At 42.1% G+C, this 21,635-nt stretch overlaps 1 protein-coding gene across 2 annotated transcripts in view; it reads right to left on the bottom strand.

The window, feature by feature from the left end:
- The window catches only part of glra3 (glycine receptor, alpha 3), a 223,113-nt gene extending 213,954 nt beyond the window's left edge, over nucleotides 1–9,159 (bottom strand). For both annotated transcript variants that reach the window (XM_043704625.2, XM_043704642.2), the window contains exon 1: nucleotides 8,715–9,159. In XM_043704625.2, coding sequence (XP_043560560.2) covers nucleotides 8,715–8,785 — 71 coding nt within the window. In that variant the 5' untranslated portion in view covers nucleotides 8,786–9,159. The remainder of the gene's footprint in view (nucleotides 1–8,714) is intronic.
- Nucleotides 9,160–21,635: the final 12,476 nt, after the last annotated feature.

The following is a 21,635-nucleotide window of genomic DNA, read 5'->3' as shown; positions in this document are numbered from 1 at the left end:
CCTAGCACGCCTTCCGGCCACCTCTAGGACAGCCTGTCCCCTTCCCTGGATGACAGTGCACAGGGCAGCCCACAAACGTTTTGGATCTCAGCCTGCCCCTATGCACCTTATGGTTTTCGGCTGATCTGACACCTTCTGGCCACCTCTAGGACACCCCGTCCCAACTGCCTCTTCTCAGGACCATAGGCTCAGAACAGTCTACCCACCTTCTGGCTCTCGGGATGACCAGTATCAGGCTGGCCTACCCACCATTAGGTTCACAGGACGGCCTACCCATCCTCTGACTCTCAGGGTGACAGCTTTTGGGACAACCTGTGAGCCTCCCAGCACAGAGCAAGGCCTGCCAGACCCAGGGACACACAAGACAGTGCAGGTGATAACCCCACCAAGTAACATGAGAGAGTCAACTACCAAACAGTGGTACAGAGTTTATTACAATAAACAGTTCTCTTCAAAATGTCAAGTCAATTCCCAGGAACGGAGCCCACTCCACTCCAATATACAAAGTGAATTGTCAGAAATGGAGTCCACTCCAGACTGCCGAGTGCATTGCCAAAAACAGAGTCCACAACTGAGGGAAGAGTCCACTCCTGAAGGCAGCAAATGCACACCCCACTGAACACCGGTGTTGTCTCTATCGAGTCCTGGCCCACTCACAGGAACACAGTACATTGTGAAGCTGCAGTTAACTCACAGGAGTTTGATCCACTTCCCAAGGTAGGGTCCACTCCCAAAGTCCAGGATGCAGCAAGTGCTCACCTCCCGGCATGCACACACATTCAGTCTTAAGAGGCCTAGTCCCAGGGCCAGACCTACCCACAGAAACTGCTCATTTGGTAAGATGTATTTTCTCACAAGGGCTCAGTCCAAACATCAAAAAAACAGTGACGACATATACAGTAAAATAGAGTGTAAGAGTTAAGCCCTGCTACACAATCAACATGGTCCTTTTCTCAAACTGAAAGAGAAAAGAATAACACAGGCTGTAACCAGCCAGTGAAACAACAGTTCCCTAATGAGAACTGAGTTACACCTGAGACATATTGACTGTGTAGATCAGGCTGTTTAGGAATCAGTCCTCAATAAAAAGGAATACCAGTTAACAAACAGGTTAAATAATTCAACCAGGAAAGAGTCCTCCTGTATATTTAAGGCTGAGGTAGTTAATTGTTATCAGTTGAGCAATCAAGGGTTATGAGAAAAGGTAGGAAATTGGATGTGAGGAATGTCAGATTGGCCACAATCCTATTAGATGATGGAGTAGGCTTGAAGGGCCGACTCCTGTTGCGATTTCTTCTGGTCACCTATGAAGGAATTTTCTTTAATGCCACTCATTCAGATGTAGATGTCATGATTACATGAATGCAACAGATGCTGATTTTATATGAAACAAATTAATATAAATTATATTTATAACAGTCATTAAGAATCACATAATAAAACTGTCAGTCAACTTCTAAAGGGGAGACAGTGGGTTCGTGGCAATGTCATTCACTTAGTAATTGAATGGTCCACATTAATGCTCTGGGGTTGTGGGTTCAAATGCTAGCTGTTGGAATTCGGTACCAAAATCTGGAAATGTCAAACTCGTCTCAGTGATAATGATGAGAGATACTGTTGTTTCTTATTTCAAAAAAATATGATTGCATTCTCTAATGTCCATTAGGGAAAGAAATCTATTCTCCCTGCCAGGCCCAAATGTGACTTCAGATCCACAGCAATGACTCTTAATATATGGGATATAGGATATGGGTAGTCAGTTCAAGGATGGGCAGCACATTTTGGCCATGTCAGCAAAGTCAACATTCCATGAAAGAATAAATTTAAAGAAAATTTATTGTTAGAATATTTAGTTATCCTCAGTGTAAACTGTATTTTCATTTATGAAGTTGCAGAATTCATCATTCAAATTTATCATTTATTGGAACAGACTTTTGTTGATTTTTCTTTCCCTTTCGCTTCCACCATGTGTGGATGTTCTTCGTCAGATTGAAGTTGAAGTAAACATGGAAGAGCCAAACCAGAGACAGTGTTTGGTTGTTTATTCTTTCACTGAATGTGAGTGTCACCGGCAACTCCAACATTTATTGCCTCTCTCAAATAGTTCCTGAATTGGGTGGTTTGCTAAATAGTCCAGATCAGGTTAAAATGGTAGTTGTCTTTCCCCAAAGGAAATTAATGAATGAGATGGCTTTTTACAGCAATTGATGTTGATTTCACGGTTGTCATTATTAAGACTAGTTTTAAACATTGCAGAACTGTGATAGCTCTCAGCATCAATGCTTCAGACAAGGATAAGCAAAACAGTTTGGCATTAGGGAGTAAGGTGTCATGAATGGAAAAAAAAAGAGTCATGGGGATAAAAGGAGCAAGAGGTATGGGGAAATTTGTTAACTGCGGAGAATGGAAGATATTTTTGGAACTTGGAAAGGCAATGCTGGACAAATCTGCAAGTAACGGAATAATAGACTAGAAACGTTAACTTCTCAAAACCTATCTGGTATCCACAAGTCACATGATGGTATATTATTCACTTGTCTGGATGAGTACAGCTCCAACAACACTCAAGAGCTATGGCAATCATCCAGAACAAAGCAGCCCACTTGTTTGGCACCGCATCCAACACCAAGATCACTTCCTCTGCCACCATTGCAGAATAGCAGCAGTGCATCTTATCTACAGAATGCGCTGCAGGAACTCACCAAGGCTTTTCCAACAGCAACTTGTATATCCATGACTTTTATCGTGTAGAAATACAAGAGTAGCAGATGCAAAGGAAAATCACCACCTGCAAGTTTCTTTCCAAGCCACATACACCAACCTGTTTTGAAAATATAGAACTTTTCCTTCATGCTACAGACATTGCTCTCTCAAACCTTGGGGGTGTTCTTACAACAATTGACCAATTTCTTTGTCAGGAGATGCTGTAGGAATGGGAAAGGTTTCTACTGAATCTGACTAGGACCAATTTTGATTCACAGAACACAATGTGCAAAGTTTTACAGTCAAATAAAGAGTGAAAAATACATTAACCTGGAAATCGGGAAAGGTAGAATGTGCTTGTGGTCAAAAAGGTACAGAAGAGTCAGAGGTGCAGAGCAAGGGCTGACTAATGACTGTTCAAGTGTAGACATTGTTACATATAAATGTGCAGAGTACAAAGCATTTGTGGTAGTGAGGAGTAACTGAATGTCTAATATTGCACTTCCATGTCTTCTTCATACTTGTTAAAATCAATGACTGCAGATGCTGGAAACCAGATTCTGGATTAGTGGTGCTGGAAGAGCACAGCAGTTCAGGCAGCATCCGAGGAGCAGTATAATTCTTTATACTTGTGATGAGCATTCATTTCATACATGTCAAGAGCACAGCCTTTCACAATTTAACACTATAAACAATTCTAGACAACAACACACAAATAGAAAAACATGCATTTATTACACTACACACCTTTCATGATCTCAAAAAACTTAAAGTGGTTTGCAGTCAATGAAGTGCTTTTGAAATGTAGTCATCATTTTGAATGTAGGAAATGTTATTAACAGGAATTCGAGAGTAGTGTGACTCATGGTAAAACTTCATCTTTGCCTTTACTACCTCTAGACTTCATAATTTCAATGCACTTCTGGTGATGTCCCATTTTTCATCACTATGTATACTTGTAGTTTTCTAAGTCATTGAGCTTCTCCTTTAAAAATCATTTGAATTGGTTTTGATTGTGCTAAATTTAATTTGATAAACCTTCTGTGAAGTGATGTTTCACAAGGTTAAACTTGTTTCATAAATTTGGTTGTTGCTATCCCTACAGGTGTCTTATCTATTTTATTAATTTCAGTAAATATTAGCTTCCTCTGCCACCATTGCAGAATAGCAGCACTGCACCTTATCTACAGAATACACTGCAGGAACTCACCAAGGCTTTTCCAACAGCAACTTGTATATCCATGACTTTTACAAGAGTAGCAGATGCAAAGGAACATCACCACCAGCAAGTTTCTTTCCAAGCCACATAATCCAAACTGTTTTTAAAATATAGAACGTTTCCTTCATGCTACACCCGGAGCAACAAATCTCATGTTTTAAGAAATTATATATCAATTTATTTTGAAACCACTTCACTATACAAAGGAATTTAATCATTGAATGAACCGAGGGTTTGAATTCAATTAGCACATCCAGTATCATGAAAACGATGAATACTAAATTTCTTTCAATACATATTGTAAGCCAAATTTAATGTTTTTGGTTGAATTGCATTGTGAATGCTTGCACAAAGAATGCCCAATGGTACAATATGTTGGTCTAGATTAGAATGGTGCTGGAAAAGCACAGCAGTTCAGGCAGCATCCGAGGAGCAGTAAAATCGACGTTTCGGGCAAAAGAGGCTTTTGCCCGAAATATCGATTTTGCTGCTCCTCGGATGCTGCCTGAACTGCTGTGCTTTTCCAGCACCATTCTAATCTAGACTCTGGTTTCCAGCATCTGCAGTCATTGTTTTTACCGAAAATATGTTGGTGCTCTTTGGAAGCGATGTGAGAAATACAGCTTCAGTAGCACTTACACTGCTTGGTGGTGAGCTGTCAAGTTTCAGTACATTCATCAGGCAAGGCACTAAATAAGGAAGGTGAACCATCAGCGGGGACCTCAGCATGGATCACGTCTCATTATTTCCTACTGGTTAGGAACAGAAGGCATTTTCAGAGTTCATAAAGATACTTGCAGGTGCTCACTTGTCCCCTCAGCTGGAGCTCAAAACATGAAGAATAAGAAGCTACAAAATATAGGAAACTATAATAATCTTTTTAAAGGCAAGGTTTGGCCGATATAACGTTATTTTGAAGGGCAGTTGATAAGATTCATGAGAATGGTTTCATGGATGATGAAGCTCTATTATGTAGATAGCTTGGAGAAAGGGGAACTATTTTCTACAGAGAACGTTCAGGTCAGATTTGATTCAAAGATCCATAATAACCAAAGCAGAAAGGAAAAAACTGATGGAATGATGGGGGAATAAAGGGCACAGTTTTAAATGGTGTCCAAAAATCAATAAGAGACATAAGAAAACATGTCCTTATGTAGTGAGTAGCTAAGTTAGGGTGGCATGGTAGTACGGTGGTTAGCACTGAGCCAGTGACCCAGACTCAATTCACAGCACCATGAAGTTGGGTTCAATTCGATCCCATGTGGAGTTTATAAATTTTCTCCATGTCTGCATAAATTTCCTCTGGGTGCTCCAGTTTCCTCCTACAGTCCAAAGATGTGCAACATAAGTGGATTAAATGTGCGAAATGCTACACTACAGGGGTAGGGAATGGGTCTGGGTGGGATGCTCTTCAGAGGGTTGGTGTGGACCTGATGGGCTGAATGACCTGCTTCTACACAAATCCCATGACAGTCTAGCAGAGGATTTTTCATCAAGTCTTTCAAGAGAGAATTATATTTTTTTTGACCTGAAAAGGAAAAATGGGCAGAGTTGAAGCAAAAAGGCAGTGGAATGATACAAAGTAAGACGTTCATCCAGAGAGTTGGCACAGACACAGTGGACCAAATGGTGTCGTTCTGTGATTTAATCACTCTATGATTTGATGATTCCCCTTTTAAAGTTTTCTGTCCATGTGATTTGATCTCACTATATCCTCCATTCAGCTTCAAACAAACTGCTATAATCAACTACAGGAAGGACATGTAATGGAATCCTGCAATCAGCCGGGACTTGAGTGAGCAGCTTGACAGCAAACATAGAAAACTTATTCATAAGAGCAGGTAGGCCATTGAGCCAATGAGCTTGCTCTGTAATTTAACATAATCATGGCTGATCATTTATCTCAACACCATACAGCCATTCTCTCCCCAAACCTCTTCATTCCTTTGGTCTCTAGAAATATATATTTCCTCAATATATTCAGGGACTTAGCCTCCACAACTTCTATTGTAGAGAATTCCATAAGCTCACTATCTTCTGAATGAAAATCAAATTCTCCTCATCTCAGTTCAAAGTGCTGCATACTTTGATAGCTATGAAAATGGTCTGTCTCCAGATCCTTTTTTATTGTTTGTAATTATTTTTTACATTTTCAAATAGATATCCAATTCTGTTTTGTAAATTACAATTGAATTTCCTTACACTAGCTTTTCAGTTTGTGCATTCCAGATATTAACAACTCAATATGCATCAGACCAACCTCTTCAAATCCAGTAAAAACAAAGCAGATATAGCTTTGGTGAGTTGCCACCAGACTAAGAACTAAATTATAATACACCAGCTTCTATTATATTTACAGTACATCGTGAAGATACACAATGTAGATTATCAACTACTCCATCAGCATTTCTAATTTGCTGCTTAAACTCCAAAATTTGACTCCGATAATTATTCAATGTTAACCGACAGTTTCTGACTCTAGTTACTAAAATTGATGTCAATCATTTTAGCTGTCTAAGGTAATCTTCAATATTTTTCACAGAACATATGCATTAATCAAAGTTTTCAGTCAATGTCAGCAGTGACAAATATTGTAACATTGTATCATTCCCATTTGCATCTAATTCACACATGTCTGGTGTCACACCAAAAAAAGACATTAATGTGGCTTTAATTTGGACATGATTTGGAGATGCTGGTGTTGGACTGGGGTGTACAAAGTTAAAAATCACACAACACCAGGTTATAGTCCAACAGGTTTAATTGGAAGCACACTAATTGGAAGCTAGTGTGCTTCCAATTAAACCTGTTGGACTATAACCTGGTGTTGTGTGTTTTTTAACTTAATTTGGTCAAATACTTAGAGGTCTTTGGGAAATGAACAGGGGAGTGGGATAAAATAAATAACCCATCAAGCTGGTACATGCTGAGCCAAATGGCCTTGTTTTATTCTATGAGCACCACTGACTCGAGGATTCTGCAAACCATATAAAACCCAATGGCTTGACCAGAAACAAAATAAATTAAAAATTGAAGTTAATTGTTCAAAGCATTTATGTGTGAAGTATAAACAAATTGCCTAGACATATTGATATTGACGTAACGTTACGTGACATTATGAAGCACTAAGGCTATTACACACTTGATCCCTGAAATTGACTTGCAGTTTCAATCATGAGCTCCACAGACCAAAAAAATTATAAAAAACTATATCAAATTTCCTTTTCAAAAGTGTTGACGCCCTAGTCAACCAAATGCACTTTTCAGGGAATTCCAATCATTTACAACATAGATATAATTTCTGGAAAAACAAAGTGAGAAACCATCAATACAATCTCTGAAACACTCAACAATTGCTCAATTACGAAATGATTGCGAACTAACACAATATATATTAAAGTAATGGAAACATTTAACAAGCAAAGTAATAGGGATCCTAGTTACAGTCAAACCATAAAGGAGATAAACTGGAGATAAATAGTCTTCACAAATATCAAAGGTCAAATTAATAGGGACGCTTTTTGAAAGATTTTTCCCTGCTTTTTATGATTCTACTGTATCTGATATATTTGACCATTGCAAACACATCTGTTACAATCATTCCTTATCGTAACAGGAAAATAATCCAATAAGGATTCCCAAATTGCCCTTTAAAATTTATTAGTCATTGTAAGTTTTGTTGTTTGTTAAACACATACATACAGAATTATTTTTTCCCGAGAGGCTATCATTTTGCAAATCACAAGTGGAAGACTTGAGTGTCAGAACTCACTCCCGTGAATTCTTTCTGCATGGGACGGGAGCTCCATTCCTGACAACTCTAAACTTTTACATTTAGTACAATTTAATTCACTTACCAGCTGTTTATCACTTCAACGCCGCCACTCCAACCCCTCAACAAAATCTGTACAACTATCAATTAAAATTCGCATAAATCTCTACTTTGTACTTAGCCATTGCTCAGCCAACATTATTTTGTGACATTTTGTGTGAATTAGACCGGAAAGGTTGGTAATAAGACGCTGGCCAGCCGATGAAATGAACTCCCTGGCCACTAGTTGGTGCACGGTGTGAGGCAAGTTAACTGAACGGCACTAAAGCCCATTAAACAGTATCTCCGTTGTCTACATGAAAGGACACGACCAATTTAATAGGCAATATCTCGGACCCACATTTGTTTTCCTTTCGAAGAAGGAATGTAATTAGATTCTGCTCACGGTGTTCTGCCTTGAATTAATGCGGAGTCGTGCTTTCAATGCTATAGTCACGCTGGAATTCGTAATTTTAGATGCAACTTGAATCCAACAGAATCTTTACCAAAACGACCACAGCATCAGTGCACCGACTTGAGAAGTGTTCGCTCGCTTTGCGTTCCTGCTGCACGGAACATCTTTTCAACCTGTGGCGTTGAACTGAACCGATCCCCAAAATGCAATAACTGGCAAATCACCAGTCTGCCTTTGGTTTTCTGTTGCATTCTATCTCACACCTGTGTAACAAACGGTTCTGGAGAAGTTGCAAAGCTCTGATTGGGAGTGCAAAAGAATAAGTTTTACCCAATGCAAAAGTCTTAGTCACTTGACACGAGCAAATTACGATGCGTTGATTTTTGTAAACACTATCGAGTCTGTGCAACTTCGTAATCCCTGTAAAATGCCTTTACATCCAGAGGTGTTCTGAATTGTTCTATTTTGCCTCAAAAACACAGCACATCAACAGGCTGCAGACCAAGAGATGTCAGCTCAATATCTGAGGGTGAACGGAAATAACAGTAAAAGTAGATTGCGCTTACCTTAGAAACACTGCTACTCCCCAGACATAACCCCACAAAGCAGCTAACGAGTGACATTTGCCTTCGATCATGTTGACTCTAGCAGAAGGATGGCTGAACTGTAGTTTAATTGAGTTCTCCTCACTGACTTGACTCCTTTAACCTCCAGCACCATGGACAGCGCTCGCCTCTCAACAGCATTTGGGGGAATATCTTGCCGCCTTTTCGAAATGCCAAAGACAAAGATTCAGTGTTTTGCCGTTTTCTTTTCAGTACGAATGTATTTGTTTCTCTCTCTCTCTCTCTCTCCTGTCGGCGGTGACGGAAGGTCCCGGGATCACGTTTTCAAAGTCAAGGGCATCGCCTTGGCGGTGGAAGGAGTGGGGCGGTCACTCCTGCTGACCGCTCGCTCCGCCAGCAACATTTTCTATCAAGTGAAGCTTTGCCAGGAGCGGAGAGAGAGGGAGGGGGGTGGGGGGGAAGACACGCCGTGCAGCTAAACTTCACGCTGCAAACCAGGGAAGAGCGGGAGGGAAGGGCAAAAGCTTTGATCGACGGCATGGTTGGCAAACCAGCAGCGGGGGAAGAGGCAGGGCATTGGAGCTCTCCCGTGGGCTCGACCTGATGGGCCACTGGGGAAAGGCTGATGGCTGAGGGTGACAGCTTTCAGAGCAAATGTGCGGAAGGCAAGAGGTGCTTCTATTTTTGTGTCAGCTTATACGCCGGTAGACTGAGCCAGCTCCGTATTTGTGTTATGTATCTGTATCAGTTCTGAGGAAGGGTCACTGGACCCGAAACGTTAACTCTGCTGCCAGGTCTGCCGAGTTTTCTTTTTACCAGCGATTTCCGATTCTGTTTCTATGTGTGGATGTGAACTCGCTCAATTACTGATCAAATATACACATTTGGACACACCTCGCAGTCACTGTTATAGAGTCACAGGGTCATACAGCACGGAAACAGACCCTTCGGTCCAACCAGTCCATGCCGAACATAATCGCAAACTAATCTAGTCCCACCTGCCTGCTACTGAGCCATATCCTTCTAAACCTTCCTTATCCATTCACTTATCCAATGTCTTTTACACGTTGTAATCGTACCCACATCCACCACTTCCTCAGGAAGTTTATTCCACAGGGAACCACTCTCTGTGTCAAAAAACATTGCCCTGATGTCTTTTCTAAAACTCTCTCCTCTCACTTTAGATATGTGTCCTCTAGTCTTGAAATCCCACACCCCGAGGAACAAGAGGACTACCATGAACTCGAGGGAAGCCCCCCCCATTATTTTATAAACTTGTGTAAGGTCGCCTCTCCACCTTCTACGCTCCAGCGAAAAAAAAACCCCAGCTAGTCGGATGCTGCCGACTAATAAACTTTTCAAAAATGCAGTTCAGGTTTGTAATTTGGAAACAGAATGTTGCTCGATGTAAGGGATCAATAATCTAATTGTAGCTCAGTACTTTAGCGGGAACGGTAACAATTTAATGCAATGATTCTTCCTGCATTCCAATTTGCCTACCTGTGGTTAGCCTAAAATCACAGCAAACAGGCTTTGATTCTTTCAGAAACTGATAGCCTTCATTTCCTCTCGCATCCGAATCAGTTCAACACGAAAGCATTTCCCTTGCCAACAGTCTGCCAAATCCAATCGCTCCTTGTATTTATTCCCCAACCCGAACTAATTACAAACATCTATCACCTCCTCAGGGGAAGGGGCCATGTCTTAATTGCTCCAGGCACGCCCCCTACCCCCATGGTTTTAAGTTATAATGGTGGCTTTAATTTAGTTCTGAACCAGTTTTCGCTCTCATTTGATTTCGTGGAAATGGTCAACAGCAACGTGCTCCTGCCAGAGCGGGAGTTGCATTGCACTGGCACCTGGGTCTGAAGGAACTCTTCAGCAAATTCCCGTAGACATCGTTTGTGGGACACCCTGCGGTGTGAGACCACTGCCCACCCCCCCGGTTGGTGAATTAGGTGATCCGCACGAACAGACTTAAAGCGTAGCAGGACCCAACAGAATCGTTCTCAACAGTTGCCCTGTCAAGTCGCTGAGGCGTCTGTTGATGCGAGCTCAACAGTTCCTGTGGGGGCTATAATGAAACCATCCATCAATGTCAGTTGCCAGTTTAACCTTGAACTTCAGCGAGTCTGAATGCATTAGACGATGCATTAGGCGCTGTCGCGCTAAACTTTTGCGCACATACAAAACCTACGCCTTCGAATTAAACATGCAAACGAAATAAAATCGCGGCTTTAGAAACTTAACATTGGGTCACAGGCTGAGTCACCGCTGTTTCTAAATCTGGAAGGTCCTGTAAAGGCACTGGGTAATTCTTTAAATTCGCATGAAAAGTGAACAACTAAGGTACAGTGTATCCAATCGACTGAAGTCCCAGGTGCGGGAAATTGCTCAGAACTCTCAGTATATACATTATCGCTGAGACTATTCAATGCCAAGTTGGAAAGTCTGTAAAAGTGGCAGATTTGTTTTACTCTCATGGGATGTTAGGATCTATTTCTTGTTTATTGTTTATAGAAATTATTGTTCATCCTTCAGATACTATCCTCTAGATAGTAACCTACCTTCTTGAACATGGCAGTCCCACATCACAAAGCTGGTCCCCTTTTTTTCTAAAAAGCTGTTCCTTTTCTCAAGGTTACTGTGTCCTTGGTTTTTTTTTAGAGGGGTAATAAAACACTCCCAACTCTGATTAGACTGGTTTGGTACAGAGATTAAAGGGTATTGAGAGGCCTTTTGTTGATATGTAAACAGATGAGACTTCAGGCCAAAGTGGTCATGTTTTAGAAGTGACCTGTATAATGAAAGGGGTGTGGTCAGCTCTCTAGCTGAGCAATTTAGACCAGAACTAGTTGGGAGTTCAACATTGTGCTGTGTGGAAACTTTTTCTCTCTTTCCTTCTGCCCTTCTAACTTCAACCTGCAAGCATTTATTCCATTTTTTATTGGTCTTTAAAGGGGTTTGCCTATTATGACTGTTGTGCATATTTGGAACAGCACAATTAAGTCTAGTTTGGATAGACTGAGTTCTGCAGGGGTCCTTTATTTTGTTCTTTGTGTTTCATTGTGTAATTCTCTGAATACTTTTTTTTTGTCTGTTTTAAAACATGGTAGTCAACTTAGCTGCCTCACTCTGGATAATCTTCACCGTACAATTGCTGAACAAGTTGTAAAGTTATGGTCTGGATTGCCTGCTTGAGAATGTTTTGAATGGTCTGGCCTAGTCCATAACAGTTTGGGGGCTCTTTGCGGGATTTTAAACAGTGAGTGGTAGGTACGAGTGTCTTTATTTTGGGTGTTGGTTTGGTTGGGTAGACAAAGCTTGGGATAGTAATGGCTCTTTCAGTCGCCAAAGGTTTTCTGAAAGTGGATGTGGTGATTTTGAAAGTTTTGCAAAAGGTGAATAAGACCAAGCTGCAGGAATTAGCAGGGAAGCTGGAATTGGACCTGCCTGCTTCTGTGAGGAAAGGAGAGATAAATACAGCAGTAGCTGAGCATTTAAACTTGCTGGAGAAACCCTCAGAATTTAAAGGGATGGCAAGAATTCAATTGCAAATGAAGCAGCTTGTGTCAGAGGCGAGAGCTAAGGAAAGGGCAGCAGAAATGAAACAGATTGAGTAACGATTAGAAGCAGAAGAGAGGGAAAAAAGAGAGAGCAGCAGAAGAGAAAGCAAAAGAGAGAGCTTTTAAACTTCAAAAACTGATCCTTTAAAAGGAAAGTCAGCTTAAAAGGCTGGAGATAAAGGCTGAGGGTAGGCTCAATGAGGAAGAGAGTGAGGAGGAGCAAGCCTCTAGTTGCCTGAATTTGATGAGAAGGATGTGGAAGCCTTTTTCATCTCATTTGAAAAGGTGGCTCAGCAAATGCCAATGGCAATGTGGGGTTTGTTGATCCAAACAAAACTGGTCGGCAGGGCTAGTGAGGTATTCGCATCAGTATCAGAGGAGGTATCTGGGGAAGATGAGGAGGTGAAAAAAGACCATTTTAAGTGCAGATGAACTTGTACCAGAAGCCTATAGATAACGTTTCAGGAGGGACCTAGGTCAAACCTACATTGAGTTTGAAAGGATCAAACAGAGTAATTTTGATAGATGGATAAGAGCTTTAAAAAATCAAGCAAACATTTGATGCCCTTAGAGAGCTCATTATTTTGGAGGACTTCAAAAATTCACTGCCTGAAGTAGTGCAAACTCATGTGGAAGAGCAGAGAGTTAAAGCGGCAAGATTAGCAGCTGAAGTGGCTGATGATTATGAGCTGGTCCATAAAACTCGGTTTGGCTTCCAGAATCAATTTCAGTCCATGAGGGATAGAAACTGGAGCAAAGAGAAATCCTCACATGGAAAGGGAAAGGAAGATCTCAATGAGGATCATAAGGATAATTTACCACAGGGTAAAAATGAAACTCTTGAGGGGGACAAAAAGTTAAAAGCTCCGGTGTTTTCATTGTAATAAAGTTGACCACATGAAATCACAGTGTTGGTGGGCTAGGAAAAAGCCAGATGTAGGAAAACTGGACAAGTCTGGGAGTTTTGTTGGACTAGTAACAAAAAGCACAAGGGAAGTTAGACAACTGCCTCAGAGTGTACAAGATGATCAGAGGTTGATTAAGGATGAAGTGCCAGATTTGCTTAAAAAATGTACATGCAAGGGTAAAGTCTATTCACATAGGCTGGGAGCAGTAGGTAAAGAAGTTACAATATTAAAGGACACAGGATCCTCTTAGTCTGTGATGCTGAAGGATGAGGAGATATGTACTCCTGAGGGACTATTGCCATAAAAGGTACTGGTAACAGGAATTCATGGTGAGACAAAAAGCTATCAATTACTTAAACTGAGCTAGAGAGTCCAGAGAAGAGTGGAGAATTTGTGGTAGGAGTATGAGACAAACTCTCAGCTCCAGGAATACAATTTGTTTTTGCAAATGATAGAGCTGATTCACCTAGGCATGCTGCCTACTCTGGTTGGAAACCCAGTGAAGACACAAGCAACTGAAGAAAGGACAGATGCTTATCCATGAATTTTCCCAGATTGTGTGATCACGAGATCACAGAGTCACAAGTTGAAGCAGGAGAGATCAAAAGGCACAGATAAGGAAGCTTTACCTCAGATGTTTTTTGATCAGATAAGTGGGACAGAGCAGGAGCAACACGATAAACAAGCAAGTATCTTTAGCTCTGCTACACTTATTGATTACAGCAGCAAGATGAGAACTTAAAACAGTTGTATCAAAATATATTTACAGAGGAGAGTGAATGCCTTCCCATGTGTTATTACTTAACAAATTATGTCTTAATGAGGAAATGGAGACCATCACACATTCAAGCTGATGAGAAATGGGCAGAGATTCATTAAATTGTTTTGCTGGTATGATATAGAAAGGAGATACTGTGATTGGCACATGAGCTACCACATAGAGGTCATTTAGGGGTGAGGAAAACACAGGCTAAAATGCAAAGATATTTTTACTAGCCTGGACTACACAAGGATGTAGTTGAATTTTGCCAGATGTGTCATACATGTCAGCTAATCAGATGAAGGGCTCCAGCCCAAAATGTCAATTTTCCTGCTCCTCAGATACTGCCTGACCTGCTGTGCTTTTCCAGCAACACACTCTCAACTCTGATCTCCAGCATCTGCAGAACTCACTGTCTCCTGATTGTGTTGGCCCCCAAACTCAAAACAAAGTGGGGATAAGTATTCATTGACATAATGGATGTGACGACTAGATTTTCAGAGGCAATTCCATTACGCAACACCACAGCTAAAACAGTTGTAGAAGAATTACTTAAATCTTTAACTAGATGCAGACTACTAATAGAGAACCAGTCAGATCAAGGATCAAACTTCACATCTGAACTACTCAAGAAGGTTATACATAACATGGGAATAAAGCAATTCAAATCTACTGTGTACCATCCAGAATTGCAGAGAGAACTGGAGAGATGACATCAAACACTAAAGACCATGTTGAGGGCTTATGGTCAGGATTATCCAGATGATTGAAATAAGGGAGTTCCATTTGTACTTCTTACAATCAGAGATGCACCGAATGAATTGACTAAATCAGTCTATTTGAATTAATTTTTGGGCATGAAGTAAGAGAGCCGTTAAAATTGATTAAGGGGAAATTAATAAGTCAGAATTCAGAGACCACCCATTTGGACTATGTGTCACATTTTAGGGAACAATTAAATAGAGCTGGAGTGTTGGCTAGGCAGAATATAACAGTATCACAGCATACAATGAAACAGGAAGTGGACAGGAAATCACAAATTTGCAATTTTGCAATTGGGGATAAGGTATTAGTGTTACTTCCAGTAGCAGGTGAGCCTTTAAAAGTAAGGTTTAGCGGACTTCATCAAATTGAGAAGATATTGAATGAGGTGAACTACTTAATAAGGACTCCAGACAGGGAGAAATCTCACAGAGTGTGTCATGCGAATATGCTCAAAAGGTATTTTGATCAGGAAGGAAAGCAAGAGGAGAAGGTGTTAATGATTACAGCACAGAAGGAACAACCAAGCTCAGAGGATTCTGAATTGGACATTTCTCAAGTCAAATTGGACAATGAGGAAGTTGCCAAAAATTGGAATAAATTATTGAGTTACCTTCCAGAAGAAAATAGAAATGGCCTGAAAGAGTTATTACTGTCACACAGGGAGATGTGCGGAAATAAACTAGGAAGTACTAACCTAATTGTGTATGATGTAGAAACAGGAGATGCTGTTCTGATTAAGCAACGTTGTTATAGGCATTACCCTCTAAAGTTGGCACAGCTTCAGAAGGAGTTAGAGTGCATGCTCCAAGATGGCATAATCGAAGTGAGTTACAGTGACTGGAGCTCACCCGTAGTCATGGTGCCAAAGCCAGATGGTACCCAACGGTTATGTGTGGATTATCGCAAAGTCAATGCCATGACAAAGACTGATTCATATCCAATTCCAAGGTTGGAGGACCGTGTCGAAAAAGTGGGACAAGCAACTTACATTCCTAAGTTGGACTGGCTCAGAAGCTACTGGCAAGTATCTCTGTCAGAGAGAGCAAAGGCTTTTGTAACACCACAAGTACTACATCAGTTTAAAGTCATGCCATTTGGTAAGAAAAACTCTCCAACCACATTTCAGAGATTGCTTAATAAAAGTCATTGACGTGTTACCCAGTTGTGTTGATTACATTGATGACCTGGTGATTTTTAGGCACTCATGGAAGGAACATTTACAGCATTCATCAGATTTATTCCATTGACTTCGGAAGGCAGGCTTGGTGGTAAACCTAACTGAATTTGCCAAAGCCTAATAAACGTTCCTGGGCCATGTTATTGGACATGGACAAATGGCTCCGTGGGACGTGAAAACAAAAGTAATTGGGGAATTTCCCACACCGTTGACAAAAAGAGCAGTACTACAGTTCCTGGGAGTGAGTGGATTTTACCAAAGGTTTGTGCCGAACTTTAGCAGTGTGGCTGCTCCACTCACTGAATTGTTAAAAAAGGGCAAGAGGTTTCAGTGGACAGCAGACTGTCAAAAGGAATTTGACAACCTAAAAACTGTGTTAACCACTGTCCAAGTATTAGTGACACCAGATTGCACAAAGCCTTTCAAAGTGGCTATCACTGCCAGTGATGTGGGTGTCAGTGCGGTGCTCCTGCAGGAGGATGATGAGGGAATATAAAGACCCATCAGGTAATTTTCCAGGAAGTTGAACCTACATCAACAGTAATATTCAATGGTGGAGAAAGAGACTTTGAGCTTGGTGTTGGCATTACAATATTTCAGCGTTTATATCACCAGCAATGCATCTGAGACAATTGCATACACTGATCATAACCCATTGACATTTTTGGAAAAATATAAGGACAAAAATGCCAGATTGTTTAGATGGAGCTTGTTGTTGTAGCCATTCAGTTTGACAATTGTGCGGGTGGCAGGTCGTGAAAACACGATTGCTGATGTGTCATCGAGACTCAAATGAAATACAGAGGTGTTTGGTGGTGGGTATACCGCGGCCTGAATTCACATGTGGTTGTGCATGTTTGCATGTATATAGTTGGTATAATGTACATGTGTGTTTTAGACTACTAACCAATCTGTTTTTGGAGGATTTTAAAAATGAAGCCATCTTTTGGTATTGATGGTTCAATTTTTTAAGGGGGAGGTGTCACAAAGCTGGTTCCTTTTTTACTAAAATCTGTTCCTTTTCTCAAGGGGTCATAAAACACTCATGGCTCCAATTGGACTGGTTTGGTACAAAGCTTAAAGGGTATTGAGAGGCCTTTTTGTTTATTTGTAAACAGATGAGACTTCAGGCCAAAGTGGTCATGTTTTAGAAGTGGCCTGTACAATGAAATGGGAGTGGTCAGCTCTCTTGCTGGGCAGTGTAGTCCAGAACTGGTTGGGAGGTCAACAGTGAGCTATGTGGAAACTCTCTCTCTCTCTCCTTCTGTCCTTCTAACTTCAACCTGTAAGCACTTGTTCCATTTTTTACTGGTCTTTAAGGGGCTTTGCTAATTGGGACTGTTGTTTATATTTAGAACAGCATAATTAAGTCTAGTTTGGATAGACTGAGTTCTGCAGGGGTTCTTTAATCTGTTCTTTGTGTTTCATTGTGTAATTTTGTGAATAAACTTTTGTCTGTTTTAAAACCTCGTAATCAATCTAGCTACCTCACTCTGGGAATTTTTCACTGTACACTTAACGAAACAAATTGCAAAGTTATGGTCTGGGTTGCCTACTTAAGAATGTTTTGAGTGGTCTGTCCTAGTCCATACATTGGGGAGAACCACATTGCTGTGAGGAAGGCAGTTCTGGGAATCTGACCCAGCAACACTGAAAACAGTGCAACTGAGAGTAACGTTTAGCTGATTTGGATGAATGGCTGGTTTGTGATGTACAGTGAAACTAATAGCATGGGTTCAGCTCATACACTGGCTGAGGTACCCATGAATGGGTTTCCTTTTTAATCTTTCTCCTCACTTGAGGCATGGTGACCTTTAGGTTAAACCAACATCAGTTGTCCTTCCCTATGGTCTAGATTAGAGTGGTGCTGGAAAAGCACAGCAGGTCAAGCAGCATCCGAGGAACAGAAAAATCGACGTTTCGGGAAAAAGCCCTTCATCAGGAATGATGAAGGGCTTTTGCCGAAACATCAATTTTCCTGCTCCCTGGATGCCGCCTGACCTGCTGTGCTTTTCAAGCACCACTCTAATTTAGACTCTGATTTCCAGCGTCTGCAGTCCTCACTTTTGCCTCCTTCCCTATGGTCTGCTAAGACGATGGTGAGTTTGCCTTTCTATTATTTCTCTTTTGTATCAAGGTTCAGATTTTCTTCTCTCCTGTGGCTGTAGTGGAGGAAGGCGGTTGCATGGTTCTGTGGTGATGGCGGAAGTGTGGTGGGATCCAGATGTCCACTCCTTGTTACCATGGTGGTCGCAGCTGGAGAAAAGACTTCATTGTTGGTGACTTGGTGAGTCTTGTCTGTTCCTCCTGGCTATGGTAGTGTGGTGGTTTCAGCAATGGGTATAGTGGTGACAGTGTGGTGGGTCTGGTCTGTTCCTCCTGGCTATGGCAGTGTGGTGGTTTCAGCAATGGGTATAGTGATGGCAGTGTGGTGGATCTGGTCTGTTCCTCCTGGCTATGGTGGTGTGGTGGTTTCAGCAATGGGTATAGTGGTGGCAGCATGGTGGGTCTGGTCTGTCCCTCCTGGCTATGGCAGTGTGGTGGTTTCAGCAATGGGCATAGTGGTGGCAGTGTGGTGGGTCTGGTCTGTCCCTCCTGGCTATGGTGGTGTGGTGGTTTCAGCAATGGGTATAGTGGTGGCCGTGTGGTGGGTCTGGTCTGTCCCTCCTGGCTATGGTGGTGTGGTGGTTTCAGCAATGGGTATAGAGGTGGCAGCGTGGTGAGTCTGGTCTCTTCCAACTGGCTATGGCAGTGTGGTAGTTCCAGCAATGGGTTTGGTGGCAGTGTGGTGGGTCTGGTCTGTCCCTCCTGGCTATGGCAGCGTGGTGGTTTCAGCAATGTGTATAGTGGTGGCAGCGTGGTGAGTCTGGTCTGTCCCTCCTGGCTATGGCAGTGTGGTGGTTTCAGCAATGGGTATAGTGGTGGCAGCGTGGTGAGTCTGGTCTGTTCCACCTGGCTATTCTGGTGTGGTGGTTTCAGCAATGGGTATAGTGGTGGCAGCGTGGTGAGTCTGGTCTGTTCCTCTTGGCTATGGCAGTGTGGTGGTTTCAGCAATGGGTATAGTGGTGGCAGCATGGTGAGTCTGGTCTGTTCCACCTGGCTATTCTGGTGTGGTGGTTTCAGCAATGGGTATAGTGGTGGCAGCGTGGTGGGTCTGGTCTATTCCTCCTGGCTATTCTGGTGTGGTGGTTTCAGCAGTGGGTATAGTGGTGGCAGTGTGGTGGGTGTGGTCTGTTCCTCCTGGCTATGGCAATGTGGTGGTTTCAGCAATGGGTATAGTGGTGGCAGCATGGTGGGTCTGGTCTGTTCCTCCTGGCTATGGCAGTGTGGTGGTTTCAGGAATGGGTATAGAGGTGGCAGTGTGGTGGGCGTGGTCTGTTCCTCCTGGCTATGGCAGTGTGGTGGTTTCAACAATGGGTATAGTGGTGGCAGCATGGTGGGCCTGGTCTGTCCCTCCTGGCTGTGGTGACAATGGCCTGGCTTGAATGATGGCCTCAGTGTCGTTGATTTGAGAGGTCTACTCTATCCCTTCTGGCTACGGTGGGGATGCAATAGCTACAGCATCAGCTTTGGCAGTGGCAGTGTGGTGGGTCTGGTCAGAAACCCTCACTTTGACATTTTCGGGGTGGCTTTGGCAACGGTATCCCGAAACCGTATCGGAAGCCCAGAAACCGCGGAGGGAACAAAAGGTGATCCTTTTCTTAAATTTGACTCAATTGTTTCTTTTTATAGTTTATGTAAGTAAAATGGTGCTCGATTATGGCAACTTATACACTTTTCATTGTATTTTCATTAACATAAGTGGCAATAAATTACTGTTCTTGTCTATTCTTAGATTAAAACCAGGACAGTGAGTAGCTTGCAAAGGGGTTTGCAGGTGGTGGTGCTCCCATGCATCTGTTGCCCCTGTCTTTTTATCTGGCATAGGTTGTGAATTTGGAATTGTGCTATTGGAGGATCCTGGATACGTTACTACTGTACATCTTGGAGATGGTACATACTATGTGTTTGTGGCAGACTTGGTGCCAGTCAAGTGGGCTGCTTTGTCTAGAATACTGTCATGATTTTGTAGCCTTGTGGAGCTATACTCATCCATTCAAGAAAAGGAGAATATCCTATTGCACCCCTGACATGTACCTTGTAGATGGTGAAGAGAATTTGTGGAGAGACAAGGTGATATAAACTTCCTCGTCACTGACTTGCTGTTGTAGCCATGTATTTATATAGCTGATCCTGTTCAGTTTATGGTCAATGGTAATTGTTCATAGAATCCTTACAGTGTGGAAACAGGCTTTTTGGCTCAACAAGTTCACACCGACCCTCCAAAGAGTAACCCACCCAGACTCATTCCCCCTACCCTAGATGTACCCCTGATTAATGCACCTAACCTACACATCCCTGAATACCATGGGCAATGTAGCACAGCCACTTCACCTAACCTGCACATCTTTGGACTGTGGGAGGAAACCCATGCAGACACAGAGAGGATATACAAACACCAGATAGACAGTCACCCAAGGCTGGAATCGAACCCAGGTCCCTGGCACTGTGAGGCAGTAGTGCTAACCAGTGAGCTGCCACACTGTGCCACGATTGTTGTGAGACATTGATACCATTGGATGTCAAGGGACAATAATTAGATTCTCTCCAGTTAGACCTTCGATTCCAGGTGAGCTTTGCTTGTGGAAACCTTCAATGTGGCCTTAAAAGAAGTGAATCAAGGGTTGGTCTTTGCTCTGTGTAAGTGAAGCACAATCCCATGTCCCCATGAGGATGTGTAATGTGAGTGCAGATCACTATTGTGTGCAATTAAGGGTGTGTGTATAACAGTCATGTTAATGCAATATGAATGCAGAGCCTGAAGCTAGAACTCTGGGAATTGGGGGTCGGGGGTGGGGCCATTATATTTTGAATTAATGTCAGCACTGAAGTCATTGTCTATTATTGGAAAAACTATTGTGGTCAGTAACAGGAGATCTGTGGTCTACTTTTATCTGGACTCCTAAATATGAAATGGCTGCAGGTCAAGGATAACAAATGCTGACCTTACTAGTGACTTCTCCATCCTGTCAGAATAAAGAAAATCATATTTTCAAAATCTTGAGCGTCTGGACAGAGTAGACAATGGGGAAGAAAAATAAACTGTTCCATGGAAGAATTGAGAATCAGAGGGCACAGATTTAGGAAATTGACACAAGAAGCAGTGGAGACATGGGAAGAAACCTTTTCACACAGAGAGTGATTCAGATCTGGAATGCATTGCTAGACAGTGGTGTAAAGCTAGGTTCAGTTGGAACATCAAGAAGGAATTAGAATTTCCTCTGAAAAGCCAGAATGTGCAGGTCTAGTTGAACAGGGTGGTGGAGTGACATCCAGTGAATTATGGTGCAAACAAGATGGACTGAGTGATGTCCCAGAATGTAATCATTCTGTGACGCTGTGAAGGTAATTCAATCTGTTGCATAGCTTTACTCACAAATGAGTTTAACTTGAGTTTCACAGGTCCAGAATTAACGCAGACTACCATTGACATAGGTTTATGAACCTTTCTTCAAAGGAAACAGGTTCTCCCTGTCTACTCTTTCCAAAACCCTCAGTGATTCTATTGCCCCTTTGACTTTTCTGCTGTTTCTTTACATGTTTCAGTACCATACCCTTATACCACACAAAGCATCCATTGACTCATTCTATCTCCCCCACCTTCCACTCAGTCACAGGCTTTCCCTCTTGTTTAATGCCCACCTG

Source organism: Chiloscyllium plagiosum, unplaced genomic scaffold, assembly GCF_037043375.1.
Source record: "Chiloscyllium plagiosum isolate Xiang-an unplaced genomic scaffold, Cpla_swu_hap1 HiC_scaffold_2, whole genome shotgun sequence".
Taxonomy (NCBI): domain Eukaryota; kingdom Metazoa; phylum Chordata; class Chondrichthyes; order Orectolobiformes; family Hemiscylliidae; genus Chiloscyllium; species Chiloscyllium plagiosum.
This window is presented reverse-complemented; position numbering and strand designations above follow the sequence as displayed.